This window comes from Eleutherodactylus coqui, chromosome 12, assembly GCF_035609145.1.
Source record: "Eleutherodactylus coqui strain aEleCoq1 chromosome 12, aEleCoq1.hap1, whole genome shotgun sequence".
Lineage (NCBI taxonomy): Eukaryota > Metazoa > Chordata > Amphibia > Anura > Eleutherodactylidae > Eleutherodactylus > Eleutherodactylus coqui.
Genome location: NC_089848.1, coordinates 57,271,501 through 57,288,513, shown reverse-complemented (window position 1 = coordinate 57,288,513; position 17,013 = coordinate 57,271,501). Strand labels below are relative to the sequence as shown.

General features: G+C 47.2%; 1 protein-coding gene across 2 annotated transcripts in view; it reads left to right on the top strand.

The window, feature by feature from the left end:
- SCRN1 (secernin 1) overlaps positions 1 to 13,497 on the top strand; it is a 35,829-nt gene extending 22,332 nt beyond the window's left edge. The window contains exons 7-9 of one of the 2 annotated variants that reach the window (XM_066585795.1): positions 7,789 to 7,951; positions 11,519 to 11,673; positions 12,863 to 13,497. In XM_066585795.1, the coding sequence (XP_066441892.1) occupies positions 7,789 to 7,951; positions 11,519 to 11,673; positions 12,863 to 13,148 (604 nt within the window). In that variant the 3' untranslated portion in view covers positions 13,149 to 13,497. Of the gene's footprint in view, positions 1 to 7,788; positions 7,952 to 11,518; positions 11,679 to 12,862 lie in introns of both variants that reach the window. The other variant, XM_066585796.1, reaches the window with a different exon arrangement.
- Positions 13,498 to 17,013: the final 3,516 nt, after the last annotated feature.

Sequence of the window (17,013 nt, the reverse complement as noted above, 5' to 3'; positions counted from 1 at the left end):
AGGTGTCACACTGGCGCCTTAATGTGGCGTCAGTTGGAACTGGTGACAGCCGTGTGGCACCGGTAGCGCAAGACACAGGTGAAAACCCGGCCTGCAGCCATCCAGTGCCACAGACTGTGCTGCCCACTGCATTGGGGGTGTGACCAACAATGGTCTCCGGAGCACGCAGCTGCGCGATGTCAAAAAAGGTGATGACATCATCGTGGCGCCACTCCCAGAGGTCCTACAAATTAATAAAACTTCATATAAGAGTATCGCATTTCCTATTAGTTCTGTATTCACAGGGTACTAAAAACATGGCTGATCATTAATGTGGCTAATCACACAGCCATACTTTTTTATCTTCAGTAACTCTTTGTCAGGACAGTGTCCGGGATATGGGGGTCCCTGAGATATCCCGCAACCCCTGTCCCTGCCTACTTGCCCCCCTGGGCTAACCCCCAGGGCGACAACTGGGCGGCGGTCCCTACCCTCACTAGGGAAGCGGGACACGGGAAGACAAACAGACACTGAAGACAAACAACGGTAGAATGGTCAGACAATCTGGGTCGGCAACAGGAGGGTACGCAGTACAGGGGGGTCAGGCAAAAACGTAGTCAAGGTCCAAAAGCAGAGGTCAGGAAAGCCGGGGTCACAAACAGGAGTCACAAGAATACGCTGGTGCAGCTGGAAGACCAAACTAACACTGGCAAGGCCTGAGAGGAAAACACACCTATTTAAATGCTGTCAGCGCTCCCGCCCCAGAAGCTGATTGGGGCGGGGAGCCTGACAGCAGCAGGGCTAATCAGGGCGGTGCTGGGGGCACGCCCCCAGTCTCACTGCACAGACAGTTACCAGGGAAGCCAGCCTGGTAGTCAAGCGACTAGAAGCACCAGCTGGCTCCCTAGCAACCCGGCGGCGACCAGTCTTACAGCGGCCCGGGGAGATCACAAGAACCGGGGTACCTCTGCGCCGTGCTCCTGTACCCCGGGTGGCCGGACCGGTGGTGCGGGCACGGCGGCCCCGAGAGTTGCCGGTTCTGACAGTACCCCCCCTTCTACGGGGGGACACCGGACCCCCATGGCCAGGTGCGGGCTTAAGCGGGAAAGCCCTGTGGAATGCCTGGACTAGGCGTGGCGCATGAACGTCCCTGGCAGGGACCCACGTCCTATCCTCAGGGCCAAATCCTCTCCAGTGGACCAGGTACTGCAGCACACCTCTAACCCGTCGGGCATCCACCAGCCTTTCTACTTCATACTCCAGTTCCCCCTGTACCAGAGAAGGAGGAGGCGGGTTCTGGGTGGGTAGAACTGGAGTCACATACTTCTTAAGTAAGCTTTTGTGAAACACCTTGTGGACCTTCCAGGGGTCAGGAAGTGCCAACTTATATGACACCGGGTTGATGACCTGAGAAACAGTAAATGGGCCAATGAACCGAGGAGCAAGTTTCAGGGAGGGAACCTTGAGTCTCAGATTCTTGGAGGACAACAAAACTTGCTCCCCGACTACAAAAGGTGCAGAGATGGTACATCTTTTATTTGCGTATTTACGCAGTTTCTCTTGGGAACCCTGAAGGTTCTTACGAACCTGGGCCCAAACTGTGCACAGTTCCTCAGAGGATATGTCGGCGGCCGGATTGTTCGAGACCACAGGAGTGGAAAGCGAGAACCGGGGATGAAACCCATAGTTACAAAAAAAAGGTGACAATTGGGTCGACGAGTTAACATGGTTGTTGATAGCAAATTCGGCGAGAGGTAAGTAGTTGGCCCACTGATACTGGTTATCAGAGACAAACAGTCGCAGATACTGGATAAGTTCTTGGTTCATTCGTTCCGTTTGTCCGTTACTCTCGGGATGGAAAGCGGAGGAGAAGGACAAATTTACGTTTAGATTTTTACAGAAGGCTCGCCAGAAGCGAGCGACGAACTGAACCCCTCTATCTGACACAATGTCCTCGGGGATCCCATGTAACCGAACAATCTCCTTGATGAACATTTCAGACAGAAGTTTGGCGTTAGGCAACTTGCAAAGCGGAACAAAATGTGACATTTTAGAGAAACGGTCTACTATTACCCAGATGACCGTATTCCCCAGCGAGGATGGCAGATCAGTAATAAAATCCATGGACAAATGGGACCATGGCCTGGACGGAATGGGCAAGGGAAGAAGAGGACCCTCAGGACGTCTCCTGAGATTCTTCCCCCTTGCGCAAACCGGGCACGCGGACACAAATACCCGTACCTCCTTGGCCATGTGCGGCCACCAATAGAGTCTGGATACTAACTCCAGCGTACCCCTGATGCCGGGGTGTCCAGCTAGGACAGAAGCGTGTGTCTCCTCTAACACTTTCAATCTCAGTGACGATGGGACAAATAATTTGCCTTCCGGAAGGGCTTCAGGAGCAGATTGTTGAGCGGCGTGAATGAGAGGTGAAAGGTCGGAGGAGACAGCAGCGAGGACCACCCCAGGGGAGAGAATGCTCTCAGGCTCCGGCTCGGCAGGTTCCGGAGAACCAAAGCTCCTAGACAGGGCATCAGCCTTGACATTCTTAGAACCGGGTCTATAGGTAACCACAAAATTGAACCGAGAGAAGAACAAGGCCCAGCGGGCTTGCCGAGCATTTAACCTCTTAGCGGAATCTAGATAGGTGAGGTTTTTATGGTCTGTGAGTACCGTGATCTGGTGATGGGCTCCTTCCAAAAAATGCCTCCACTCTTCGAAAGCCCACTTAATCGCCAGCAATTCCCGGTTGCCTATATCATAGTTCCGTTCGGTGGAAGAAAACTTCCTAGAAAAATAGGCACACGGTCTAAGGTTGGTGAGAGTGGAGGGACCTTGGGACAGTACCGCTCCCACACCAAACTCAGAGGCATCTACTTCCACCAAAAAAGGGCTGGACAGATCTGGTTGTACTAGGACAGGTGCAGAAGAGAACGCCGCCTTTAAGGTATCGAAGGCCCTCAGAGCCTCAGAAGACCAGGTCCTCACATCTGCCCCCTTTCTGGTGAGGTCCGTTAGAGGTTTAGCCACCACGGAGAAGTCTTTGATGAATTTGCGATAGTAGTTGGCGAAGCCGAGGAAGCGTTGAAGGGCTTTCAACGACCCTGGCTGGGCCCACTCCGTGATGGCTTTCACCTTTTCAGGATCCATCTGGAAGTCGCATGGCGTGATGATATACCCCAAAAATGATATCTTTTGTACCCCGAACACACATTTCTCGAGTTTAGCAAACAGCTTGTTATGTCTGAGTCGAGCTAGTACAGTCTGAACGTGAGTATGGTGACTTGGCAAGTCGGAGGAAAAAATCAAAATGTCGTCTAGATATACAACCACGAACACCCCCATGATATCCTGAAACACTGAGTTCATGTACCCCTGAAAAATGGCGGGGGCGTTACACAATCCAAAAGGCATAACTAGGTATTCAAAATGCCCGAGGGGCGTATTGAAGGCGGTTTTCCACTCATCCCCCTCCCGAATGCGGATGAGGTTGTATGCTCCCCTGAGATCAAGTTTAGAAAACCATCGGGCACCAGCGACCTGGTTGAGGAGGTCAGGAATGAGTGGAAGGGCATACTGGTTTCGTACTGTGATTTTGTTTAGCTCTCTATAGTCAATACAGGGCCGGAGGCCCCCATCCTTCTTCTCAACGAAGAAAAACCCGGCACCCACCGGGGATTCTGAGGGCCGGATGTGCCCCTTGGCCAGGCTGTCCTGGATATAGTCCCTCATGGATTCTCTCTCAGGAACCGTAACGTTATAAATGCGGCCCTTAGGAAGTTTGGCCCCAGGAATCAAGTCTATTTTACAGTCCCATTCCCTATGAGGGGGCAGAGCTTCAGATAATTGTTTGGAGAACACGTCAGAAAACTCGGAGAGGTAATCTGGTAGGGGGGTCCCCTCGCAGGTGGAGATTCCCACCTTCACCGCACAAAGGTGGTTGGCACAGCGGGGACCCCACTTTACCAGTTCCAACGTGTCCCAATTTACTACCGGGTTGTGCTCCCGGAGCCAGGGGAGGCCTAGGACGACGTCCACAGACAAATCTCTCATCACTAGAAAGGTGCAGGTTTCCACGTGTAAGGCTCCTATCGTAAACCTTACTTCAGGGGTAACCAGATTAACTACCCCTGCTTGCAGTGGAGTGGAGTCCACTCCTGAAACAAGAATCGGAGTCTCTAAACGTAACAGAACCCCGGACAGTTGAGCAACGAAATTAAAGTTAACGAAATTAGCAGCAGCCCCAGAATCAACGAAGGCTTGCCCAGTACGGTGGAAAGCATGGAATTCTAGGGTGCAAGGCAATAACATTTTGGACAATACAGGGAGTACCTTGGCTCCTAGACAGTCCTCCGGACAACTGCCTAGGAGCGGACGTTTTCCCTGCCATGGCTTCTTGGCGCAGGTTGCAATGCGGTGACCCGGCTCCCCACAGTAGAAGCAGAGGTTCTTCTTCAGGCGATTTTCCCGTCGCTGCTTGGGGTTCATGGCTCCCAGCTCCATGGCCTCGGTGGTGGGAGGTGGAAAAGTCGGGTCAGTAGAAGAAGTGGGCGTGGGGAGTGGAGTGGTCCGAGCGGCGTGTCGGCCCCTCAAACGTCGGTCGGCCCGAATAGCAAGCGTCATGGCTTGCTCCAGGGTTCTAGGCTCTGGGTGGGCCACAAGTAGGTCCTTGAGACCCTCAGACAGACCGGTCAAAAATAAGTCTTTTAGGGCGGCATCGTTCCACCCGGATTCCGTACAATGTTGACGGAATTGGGAACAGTAGTCCTCCGCCATTTTACAACCCTGGCGCAGGGCCAGAAGTTTGGAGACTGCGTAGCCCGCCCGGTCGGGTTCGTCATAAATTTGACCCAGGGCGGAAAAAAAAACGTCAAGGGATAGTCGGGCTGGAGAGCCTGCTGGTAGCGAGAAAGCCCAATTTTGGGGGTCCCCCCTCAGGCGGGTAATTACAATTCCCACTTTCTGGTATTCAGTACCAGAGGAGTGGGGTCGGAGATCAAAGTAGAGCTTGCAGCTCTCTCTAAATGCAAAGAACTGACCTCTCTCTCCAGAGAAGCAGTCCGGCAGCGTGGCTCGGGGTTCTGACATAGTCCCGGGAGCGGAAGGGGGCTGCATGGGACCTGCAGCCGCCACTTGTTCCTGTAGCTGCGTGCGGGCGGTTAGGTCCTGGACCAGGTTAGTAAGGACCTGGACCTGGTTCGCTAACGCAGCCACGGCCTCCATCGAGGGATTCAAAGTAGCCGGGCGGATGCACGAGTCTGACCTACCTTCGGCCAGTGTTACTGTCAGGACAGTGTCCGGGATATGGGGGTCCCTGAGATATCCCGCAACCCCTGTCCCTGCCTACTTGCCCCCCTGGGCTAACCCCCAGGGCGACAACTGGGCGGCGGTCCCTACCCTCACTAGGGAAGCGGGACACGGGAAGACAAACAGACACTGAAGACAAACAACGGTAGAATGGTCAGACAATCCGGGTCGGCAACAGGAGGGTACGCAGTACAGGGGGGTCAGGCAAAAACGTAGTCAAGGTCCAAAAGCAGAGGTCAGGAAAGCCGGGGTCACAAACAGGAGTCACAAGAATACGCTGGTGCAGCTGGAAGACCAAACTAACACTGGCAAGGCCTGAGAGGAAAACACACCTATTTAAATGCTGTCAGCGCTCCCGCCCCAGAAGCTGATTGGGGCGGGGAGCCTGACAGCAGCAGGGCTAATCAGGGCGGTGCTGGGGGCACGCCCCCAGTCTCACTGCACAGACAGTTACCAGGGAAGCCAGCCTGGTAGTCAAGCGACTAGAAGCACCAGCTGGCTCCCTAGCAACCCGGCGGCGACCAGTCTTACAGCGGCCCGGGGAGATCACAAGAACCGGGGTACCTCTGCGCCGTGCTCCTGTACCCCGGGTGGCCGGACCGGTGGTGCGGGCACGGCGGCCCCGAGAGTTGCCGGTTCTGACACTCTTTGTCAGTATTTGGTATCTTATGTCCCTTTAGCAGTCAGTGCAGCCTAAAAAATATTAAAGCAACCCTCTAGACCTGGAGAAACAAAGAAGGCTGAATGGTTTCTCTGACTTCCTGAAGCACACTGTGCTTAGTATGCATCAGTAGTCAGTAGCATGCTGGGTAATAAAAGCAGGTGTAGTGTCTTAGACGAGGGGTCCCCAACTCCAGTCCTCAGGGACTCCCAACAGGCCATGTTTTCAGGATATCCTATGGTAAGAACCCCAGTGGCAATGTCTGAGGCACCGACAATAATTACATCACCTGTGTAACACTGGGGAAATCCTGAAAACATGACCTGCTGGCGGTCCTGAGGACTGAGTTGGGGAACACTGTCTTGACTATTGAAACATGCTAATAGCTCGTTTACATGGGCATGAGTAGAATGCTGCAAGTCTCGTAACGTTGTACTCATCGCAGAACCCTATGCTGTGCCAGCTGAGATCACGTAGGGCTGCGATAGGCACTGCGCATGCCCACATTATGACGTCACAGACATGTGCAGTGTGGCTTCTTTTTTTTTTCTCAAATCCCCTGCTCTGTGCAGAGCGGGGCTCCGTATTAAATGCTGCCCTCTCGCAGGCATTGTGAAGTGGCAGCATTTCAATATGCAGCCCTTCAAGGGCTCCGTATGAAAATAAGAGAAATAGAGCATGCTTTTTTTTTTTGACCTGCGTTTTATACGGATGTCCCTGGCAGCTCCAACGCAGGTGTAAATGGAAAAATGAAAGTCCATAGACTTTCATTGCCTCCATTCACCGCGTGTTACGCACTGCAAATGCATGTGCAAAATACGCGGTGACCATACACCCGTGTGAATGAGCCCTAATACACAGTGTGCAGCAGGCAGGCAGAGAAGCTGGTGTGGGGCCATCTTTGTCTCTCCAGGCCCGGAGGGTTACTTTAAGGCTTTTTATTTTATCCTTATTTATATCTGTATTTAAATCTGTATTTGAGGCTGCAATTTGAGAATGAGCTTGAAAAAATGTAGCTTAACGTTTACGGGCCAATTTTTATTTTACAGGTGGCCAATTTTTATTTTTTTTTAACAAAAGTGGTAAAAATGTAGGCCTCTAAAAAAGAAAATGAAAAGTAATGACTAGAGAAGAGTGAGCATACTCGTTAAGGCGATTTACTCAAGGGAGCATCGCCTTTTTCGAGTTCTTGATGGCTCGTCCCTGAAGATTTGAGGGGGCCGCAGGGGTGAGCGAGGGGTTGCGGAGGGGATCGGGAGGGAGAGAGAGAGATCTCTCTCACTCTTCACCCCGCTCCCCTCCGCCGCCCCCCTCCCCGAATCTTCAGGGACGAGCCATCAAGAACTCGAAAAAGGCGATGCTCTCTCGGGTAAATCGCCTTAACGAGTATGCTCGCTCATCTCTAGTAATGATCCTATTCGAGTAAATTGGCATGTAAGAGGTTAACAAAAATCAATAAAATCAAGACACACTACCAACATTAACACAGACAAAAAAATCGGAATCGTTATGTGCAGCTATGGTGATTCCCTGCGACTTGGCAATCATGTGGGGGCCATGTTAGTTTTTATGTTTTAGGAGAAAAATGTGGAAAGTAAAGTGGACACTATACAAAACAGTATTGGTGTCACGTAGTTCTTATATAGTATCAACAGCCGTCATAATACTGCCGTATAGTGCTTACATGATAGCACTAATATAAGAAAACTATGTAGTGCTGAAGTCATACTGCTGTTTAGCTCCTAAATAGTACGGTGGGGTTGGAGAGGTAGAGGGTTCGGGAAACATTGCACCTTTTGTCCTTGCTATAATCCAGTCCTGAATCTGTTTTAATTTTTAAGGTCCCTATTTAAACCCTTTATCTTTGTGGAAGATATTAAAGACGTCCCGAATGTGCAGTCGTCTTGTGTAGGAAATCCGACTTGTGATCATGATCATTCACAATGGAAACATGAGCTCTACGAGGCCCATCAATGTGCTCGGTCTTTGATGGATAACAATAAGGTGGGTGGCATCTATCTTCCATCCTTTTTGTTTTGACGTTGAATGCTCTTATATAAAAAATGCAAAAGTATTATAGAGGTGACACCTTTAGTGGCTAACTAGAAAAATGATATATTCAAGCTCTCAAGGCTACTTGGCCTCTTTGTCAGGCTAGTGAGTTAAACCAGCCCGACAAAGAAACCTAGTAGCCTTGAAAGCTTGCAAATGTAATTACATTGTGTTTGGGCTGCAGGTATCTGCATCATCGCTGAGCTACAGCGCAGGACATGTAAACAAACAAACAAAAAAAGTTGTACTGCGCATGATCGCCTGTGTGAGTATGTGGTCATACGCAGTACATTACACCGCATGCGGAATACGATCCGCCCGTGGACATGACACCTAAAGCCCAGGACGTAGCACTGTATATTTACTGCGCTTGGTTCTTAAGGGGTTAATGGACTGGAAGAAATTCAATGTATGGACTGAGCACTGCCTGTGATTGGCTGAGTGCTGTGACCAATCACAGGCAGTGCTCAGCTGTCATTCATTGAATGGCTGAGCACTGCCTGTGATTGGCTGAGTGCCCAGCCAATCAGACGCAGCTCTTTCACCAGGTGGGGTTTTTTAAATCCCCGCCTGCTGAAAAACTTCAGATCGGTGCAGGGAGAAGACGGCTGCATGCAGCTGAGCCCCGGTAGTGGCAGACAGGTGAGTATATGGGTTTTTTTTTTTCATTTTTTATTACAGCTAGGGATGATTTTCAGGGAAGGGCTTATATTTAAAGCTCTTCCCCGAAAATCACTGCAGGGAGAAGACGAGGCTAAACGCGGCTGAGCCCCGGCAGCGGCAGAGAGGTGAGTATATATTTTTTTTATTTTTTACTACAGCTAGAGATGATTTTCAGGGAAGGGCTTATATTTAAAGCCCTTCCCCGAAAAATCACTGTGGGGTTTCGACATCCCATTGCAGCGACAGCCCCATTGAGATGAATGGCAGAACGGATTACATTTTTACCAGTTTTAAATTTACCAGTAGCTGCTGCATTTCCCACCCTAGGCTTATACTCGAGTCATTAAGCTTTCTCAGTTTTTTTGTGGTAAAATTAGGTGCCTCGGTTTATATCCGGGCCGGCTTATACTCGAGTATATACGGTATAAGTGTAAATCAAATAATGAATATCATTTAACACAGCTCAACCAGCTATTGTTTCTCTATTTGAAACACATTTAACAGAAGATACTGTACACTTGCTTCACCATTCTGTATGGGTGCATTCTTTTCATTCTGTTTACTCGAGTTATTTGAGCGGAGTAAGTGTACTGATTCATAAAAATACCTCTTAGATGTGAGTCATCTTTTATAGATTCCATGGGGAGATTTGTTTGTTTAAGTGTAGTATTGCACAAAAGAAATATTTTTGGTTGGCAATCTATATCAAACCCCTCCCCTGCAATCAACCCCCCCCCCACCTCGTATTCTAGCGAATGTATCAAGAACATGATGGAATTTGTGGCTATATATCCTGATGTTCCTACGTTAATTGTGGGCTATTTTAATAACTGTCTGCATCCCTGTTTGGATAAACTTAATAAAGGCCCTATAGTGATTTCTCCTTCCTCAACTAGTTCACTATGTTCATGTAATCTGTGGAAGTTGAGAAATCCAGAAGTTCAACAATACACTTGTTCCAGTTCACATAATACACTTTCTAGAACAGATTTCCCGATCGGTACCCCATCTATGCTTCCTTATATTTGTAGAGTGGCATATCTACCACAAAGTCTGTCTGCTCACCCTCCAGTTTTCTTGGTTATGAATAGTAGAGGATTTAGTTTGGAGGTTAAATCCCTTTGGGTTGAACTTGCTTGATGGTAATTCTAGAACAGAGGAGGCTCTATTGGCATTTTTTCAGATTAATATTGGTTGTTCGGTGTCTGTAGTGTGGGATGCTATGACGATATGTGGTCACTATATACAGAAGATTAGCCTACGCAAGTCTAAATCTCGGGATGTCATTAGGGCTCTTCAACAAGGAGCTTTAGATGTAGAGCAGGCGTGTATATATTCTCCCACTAATCAGGTAGAAATTAATTGAAAGGAGGCTGCCAGAGTTTTTTTTAGGTTGGAGAGATTTTCACCATGGGAGAAGGGAGGAGTAATATTTTTGGAACAGGTACATTCTGGGGGGCTTTTTTTTTATAGTTTAGAGAGTTGTATGATGTTCCCCATAGTTATGTTTTGACTGTCCTTCAGTTATAGCATGCGTTTGCTGCTCAGGCCCATTCAGTATCTGTGCTTACAGTTCAACACCCTTTAGTGAATTTTCCTAGCTGTTTTGGAGCTACAATACTGTATATACAAGGTGTAAGTGTACTGATTCATAAAAATACCTCTTAGGTGTGAGTCATCTTTTATAGATTCCATGGGGAGATTTGTTTGTTTAAGTGTAGTATTGCACAAAAGAAATATTTTTGGTTGGCAATCTATATCAAACCCTTCCCCTGCAATCACCCCCCTCGCCGTATCCGTCGGTGTTCTGGAGCTACAATACTGTATATACAAGGTGTAAGTGTACTAATTTATAAAAATACCTCTTAGGTGTGCCACTGATATGCTGTGGCTGTGTTGCAGTAGGACATGTTGCAGATTCTGTTGGAGGTATATATTAGAAGCCCTTCTGACGTACAGCTCCCATAGAGGGAGTTTGCAATGTGACGTCAACAGGGCCTTGCCTGTTCAATATGTAAAGCTATAAACTATTTGTTATTTACTTACTTCCTGTTGCTTATATGGCAAGAATGTGTTTTTCAGCGATATACAGATTGTAACAGGGATTGATGTGAGTGCTGACCTTCTAAATTCTGTATTTAAATCCCACATACTAGGGACAATTTCACAGGCAAGGTTTAGGAATGTGGGAGGGCACCCATACAAACAGAGAGAACCTGCAAACTCTGTGTAGATATTGCCCTTGGCCAGATTTGCACTCGAGACCACAGTGCTTCGAGACTATAGTACAGGGGCGTAACTATAGGGGATGCGGTTGCACCCGGGCCCAAGAGCCTTAGGGGGCCCATAAGGCCTTTCTTCTCCATATAGGGAGCCCAGTACTATGAATAAAGCATTATAGTTGGGGGCCCTGTTACAGGTTTTGCATTGGGGCCCGGGAGCTTCAAGTTACGCCTTTACTATAGTATATCTGCCGCTCCCTCTAATGGGATGGATTGCCAGTGAAATGCTGCTGCACGGGGAAGGCTGTGCAGCCTCTCTTGTTCCTTAGACCTGTATCTGTGAGTCTTCAGCAACCTGCTGACAATTTGGAATGATCTATATATCAATAGCCTCTATAGATGCAAGATGGTTTTACCTCCTTATGTGATGCTTGAGCAAGGCATTGTGGGACATGTAGGTAACTACAGTAAAGATGGTGGACAGAACCTGATTATTGTCTTTTGAAAAGCAAGTTGGAGGTAGTTGTAGGGGTGCTCTACTGTGGGTTAGGTAAGGGGGTGATGGGTATGATTTCTTGTGACTGCTTTTCTCTTTAACAAGATGAAACTTTTTCTCTTTACTCTTTCTCTTTAGGAGGAAGGCGATCAGCTTCTTCATGTAATGTTTGGTTTGGAGAAACAAGGCTTGGACGCCATGGAAGATTTACTCAGTGGCTCAAATCCAGTCGAGCCTGCGGAAGTAGCGGACCTTTTTTACGATTGCGTTGATACAGAAATAAAATTCTACAAGTGAGGTAATTTTGTTTTTCTTATGCCTGCAACATACAAAATGTATTACTAATACAAAAACAGTTTGTATTCATAGTCACCATACAGTCCATGAAATGCAATAATTTGTTTATTGTAATGTGAATAAGCTGTTCTTCCAGGAAGTAGTAAAACTGTCTCTAGTGCCACCAGTTGGAATGCAGCTTTCCTGAAAAGGGTACTTTACTCGGGGCGATTATTGCCAAAATTCATACAGGAAACAGCAAATTCGGGCGATAATCATCCCGTGTATACGCAGACAGGGCACTCATTTACTGGAGTCGCTTGGTTTTTAGTTTTGGTGTTGGCCTGTGTTAACAAGAGGCGCTCAATGTTTGAGTGTTCTGCTTCCTGAGTGATAGTCGGGTAGCAGTCTGTTGGACAGCTGTTGGGCACATGAGGGCCTGGCAGCCATCTTGTTTAAAGGGACCTTCAGTCAATGTTCAACTTTATAGCAGGCCTTACAACATGACTAAAGGATGTAAGCTAAAGCAGAGTCTTCTCCATAAGGAAAATATGTCCATCTGCAGACAACTGTTCTGGGTTTACTTCCTTCTGATTTGTGGAACAGGGTACTGGCTGGTTGGATGAAAGGGCTGTGACATTGGTCTTGGGTGGAAGGGGCTCTTTTGGCCATACAATGCTTCCATGGGACAAACAGGGAGGCCTTAGATGCCATACAATGCTCCCTGGAAAAAAGGGGAGCATTACATAGTTTATAAGACTCCTTAGACCTAAATGGACTTCACCACATGAAGAAACGGTACCCCCAAGACTCACATCAAAGACCTCTCACTCAACCAACCAGAACCCTGCTCTTCAATGACGAGGGGCAATAACTCTAAAACAGCTTGTCTTTTTCTTATGGAGAGGACTCTGGTTTGGTATCTATCCTTAGCCTTGTTGCAAGGCCTGTTAAAGGGCTAGACACTGACTTATAGGGAACCCAACTTCCAATTGGTGGCACTAGATAGATAGTCTGCGTTGAATTTCAAAGTCCAAGTACAAATTGGCAAGGTAAAAAAAAATAAAAATCTGTAGCCTACAGCCAATAGACTCCTATGTGTTGGACTAATAAATGACAGGTCCCACTCCAGATTATTATACCTGTGATACAGAGTAGATTGAATTGCTCAAAGTCCATGCTAAGTTTATATTGATTTTTTTTTAGATCCCATGGAAAGAATACGGCTCCCGGGAAATACGAGCGCGTGGCTGTCAAGGCTTCTCCTTGTGGCAGCATGGTGGATTTAGCTGTGCCCTGTTTAGCTCTGTGTTTCACCGTGATGTTGTGTGTATGTACAGGGAACAGATCAGATGCTCTGTGCATGTCCATTACTAGAACTCACCATGTTCTAATATACATTGGAACGCATTTGGAGATCCTAGCTGTTAACAGTGCTGTAGTTAGAACCTTTACACTGAGAATACTTCGGAAACAGAGGAATTGGAATTAAGTAGAAAATTGCTAGACATTTAGAGTGTTAGTATTCAACGGAAAGTTGGAATTGGATTGTGCCGTTACCTCAAAAACTGTATTGAAAATAACTGAAGAACATTGTGTGTGGAGTATTTTGTACACCAACCAAATAGGTTAGGAAATGTATAAATGCAATAAGGGATAGCTGGGCAATTCCTGTCCATTTCCATCTATGAGCTTATCCTGATCCATCTCCGCTACGATCGTATTTGGTTTCTTCCACTTTATCTTGTAGTGAAACACCGTATTGGCAATCGGTCTATTTAGTCCTGATTTTTGAAAGGCCACAACTGAGAATAAGAACAAGTTGCTAAGCATCCTTGGTTTAAGCACAATACAACAATTATTTGAAGAGTAATCGTTCCGTGTAAAAAGGCCCTAATGGTCCTTTTACACACAATGAGAAATGCACGATTCTCATTTGCCTGAGTGAAGGAGCTGGTGACGTCATCACCAGCTTGTTTGTGCTCCTGCAGCCTCATTAGGCAGACCATCGTTGAGAATCATTCACTTCTCGTTCAGTGTTCACATTCTTAGGCTTCATTCACGGGCGTTTAAAGGGAGTTGCAGCCGTGACCTGGTCATGGCTGCCTCTTGTTCACACAATTTTTTGGGCCGCACTGTGGTTGTGATATGGCTGGTCGAAAATCTTCACGCCCGTGTGAAAGAGCCGTTATGTGAAGCACTGAGCAGGAAGTGTTTAAACGCAATGAGAAATGAATGAGTTCTTTACATGGCAATCTTGCCAACAGCAAGCCCTGGCAGCATCAAAACAAAGGCACAGCACAGAGATGGGTAGGATAAAAGCAATTACTTTGCCCGAAATGCTGTATCGTTCAATACATTATATCACAAATCTGCCCTAAAAACCTTGATTACACTTTTATAAGGGCTTAGTCAGACAAGCGAAATTCTCATGCATTTATAGGCACAGTAAAAAAAAAATCGCATATCACGTGTAGAAAAAAAAAAATCAAGTGACCAAGTGCATTTGCACTCACACGTCCTATCTTTTGCAGGTTCGATTTTTAAGCACTTGTAAAAAACGGACATGTGACTAATTTCATTGGAAAGCATTGGTTCTAATAGATCCGTTTTGTAAATGCACCTATACATGCGTGAAAAATTCACTCGTCTGACTGAGCCCTAAAACAGCTATCCTCACATAAAAATGTAGAAAAAAAAAAAAGTAAAAATACCATGAAAAACACTGAGTGAAACCACCTTTATTACAGCTCCAGAAGTCAGATATTGCAAGAGGACTGCAACTTTCAAGAGGAAAATCTAATTCAGCACCTTGGTGGTCAGAGCTCTAGATTAGAAGTTTATTGCACTTTTCTTTCTCAAAATATGTATGACACTAAAAACCTACCAAAGTACAGCAAAATGTTAAATATTTTAGTAAAACTTTAATCCTTCTGGATTAGACTGTTGGTGATTTTAGCAAAACTTTATTTACACCATTCAAACGCTCAACCACTTATTCTAGATGTGCTGCTTGGATGTGGACCTTTATAAACAAAACTGGCACTCATGGATGACCATCTTGTGGTCTGGTTTCTGCGGTATGTCACAAACTGACAACTGAATGATCAAGGTGTTAATCTCAATATCTACAACAGTATCTGGTCTGATTAGTTGCCAACTTTACGTAATCTGAAATGCGTCGAGAAGAACACATTACGGTGGTTACATCGAGGCCACATGAAGGATGAAAACTAAAAGCCAAATTAAAATCCTATTCTGGAAGGACCTGCATCTCATTTTTCTTAAATTGATATATTTACATTAAATTACACAATTACACGAGAAGCAAAACATGTGAAGGATACATTGAAAACCCCACGCCGAACCGTTATCATTTATATACGTGTCAATCACGATTAGAAAAGAATTTACAAACATGTACAATTCTGCCCTTAGATCCCAGGTGTTACCAGTATACCTGGCCAATAAGTTCATGTTTTTTATTCATAAGATATCACCTCACATAACGGGATAGGAAAATTCTAATTTTACTTTTCAACAACTGTTTTTCAACAACAGCGCTTTCAGGTAATTTATTTATTACCCCCCACCAAGCTGGGTACTTACTTTACCAACCTCGGAAGGATAGACGGCTGAGTCAACCTTGAGCTGGCTACCTGAACCAGGCAGGGATTGAACTCACAACCTTCAGGTCGTGAGCGAGAGCTTAGGACTGCATTCTGCTGCCATAACACTCTGCACCTAGGGTTGCCACCTTTATCACTAAAAGATACCGGCCATGGAAAAAAAAGGCGTAGCTTATCACTGCATTTTTTTTCTCCTTTAGGGTGCCTGTTCATGGGCGATAATCCGTCCGCGGGTAATGCAATGAACACTTTCCATAGCGTTGCTATGGAAAGCGCAGCTGCTACGTCCACGAGCGGAGAATCATAGTGATCCTCCACCAGCAGCATGCTGCGATTCTCCGCAGTGATCCTATGTCAGATAGGCTCACCGCAGAGAACTGGCAGCTCTCCACCCTGCTCCCCCGCGGCGGAATATCGCTGGCGATATTCCACAACGGCCGTGTACAGGGGGCCTTTATTATTCCTCACACTCTGCTCCATCTCCTCATTAACTTTCACCACAGCAGCAGCTTCCTCTTCCTTCCATAGAGCTGCATTAATGATAAGCCCGGCCCCTTCCAGTCCGGTCAGGTGACCCTTCATCACAAGACCTGGCGGCAGCCCATACACTACTAGCAGTGCTTGATCTCTGGAGATGGCCGGAATCTCATCTCTGAGCACCGCCAGTTTATGAGGAGTTTAAAGCTGGCTGTCGGCTCCGAAGTCTGGCCGTGTACCCGGCCTCCACCGACCGCTCATCTGAAAACATTCAAAAATACCAGCCTGTAATAGGGCTGGTAAAAAAAAATACCGGCACCGGCCTGGCGGGCAAAATACTGGCCAGGCCGTTGAATAGGCAACCCTATCTGCACCACACAATGCCCTTCTCAATCACAATGTACAGGAGGAAACAAAGCCCTTCTCACCCTGACAACAGACTGCTTTAGTAGTTTGCATACAGAAAAATGTCAGTGGGCTAAGGGCTCACTCAGGGCTCAGTCAGACGTGCGTTTTTTCGCGCGATTTGCGGATCGCATGACGGATGCGCATCCGCAAATCGCGTGACCGATGCGCGCAAGTCGCCCGCAAATCGCCCGAAAAACTGCTCCTAGCCGCGTTTCATTAGAAACGGGCCGGAGCTGTCCAGCGCAGTGCATTCAATGGAGACGGCAATACAGCCGTCTCCATTGAAAGCAATGCGCTGCGGGCGAGCCCGGGATGAATTGTCGGTAAGGGCTTAAATATATAAGACCTTCCCTGCAATTCATCCTAAAATGTGTAAAAATAAAAAACAATTGTATACTCACCTTCTGCCGGCAGCCGAAGCTCCGCGCGGCCGTCCTGCAGTGTGTGTGAAGGGGGTGTGAGTCAGACCTGCCCCCTGATTGGCTCAGCGCTGAGCCAATCAGAGGCATGCCTCACTCACACCCATTCATGAATGGATGTGAGTCAGACCTGCCCCTAAGGCAGCAGTCACTCACCCATTCATGAATTCATGAATGGGTGTGTGAGTGTTTTCAGCCTCTGATTGGTCAGGGCTGTGACCAATCAGAGGCAGATCATTCAGCAGGCGGGGATTTTAAAGCCTCGCCGGCTGAATAGTGCCGAGAAGCAGTTCAGGAGAACTGACAGCGGCCGCTGCTGGACTCCGGCTGCAGCGGAAAGGTGAGTATACAATTTTTTTTTATTTTAACACATTTTAGGATGAATTGCAGGGAAGGGCTTATATATTTAACCCCTTCCCGACAA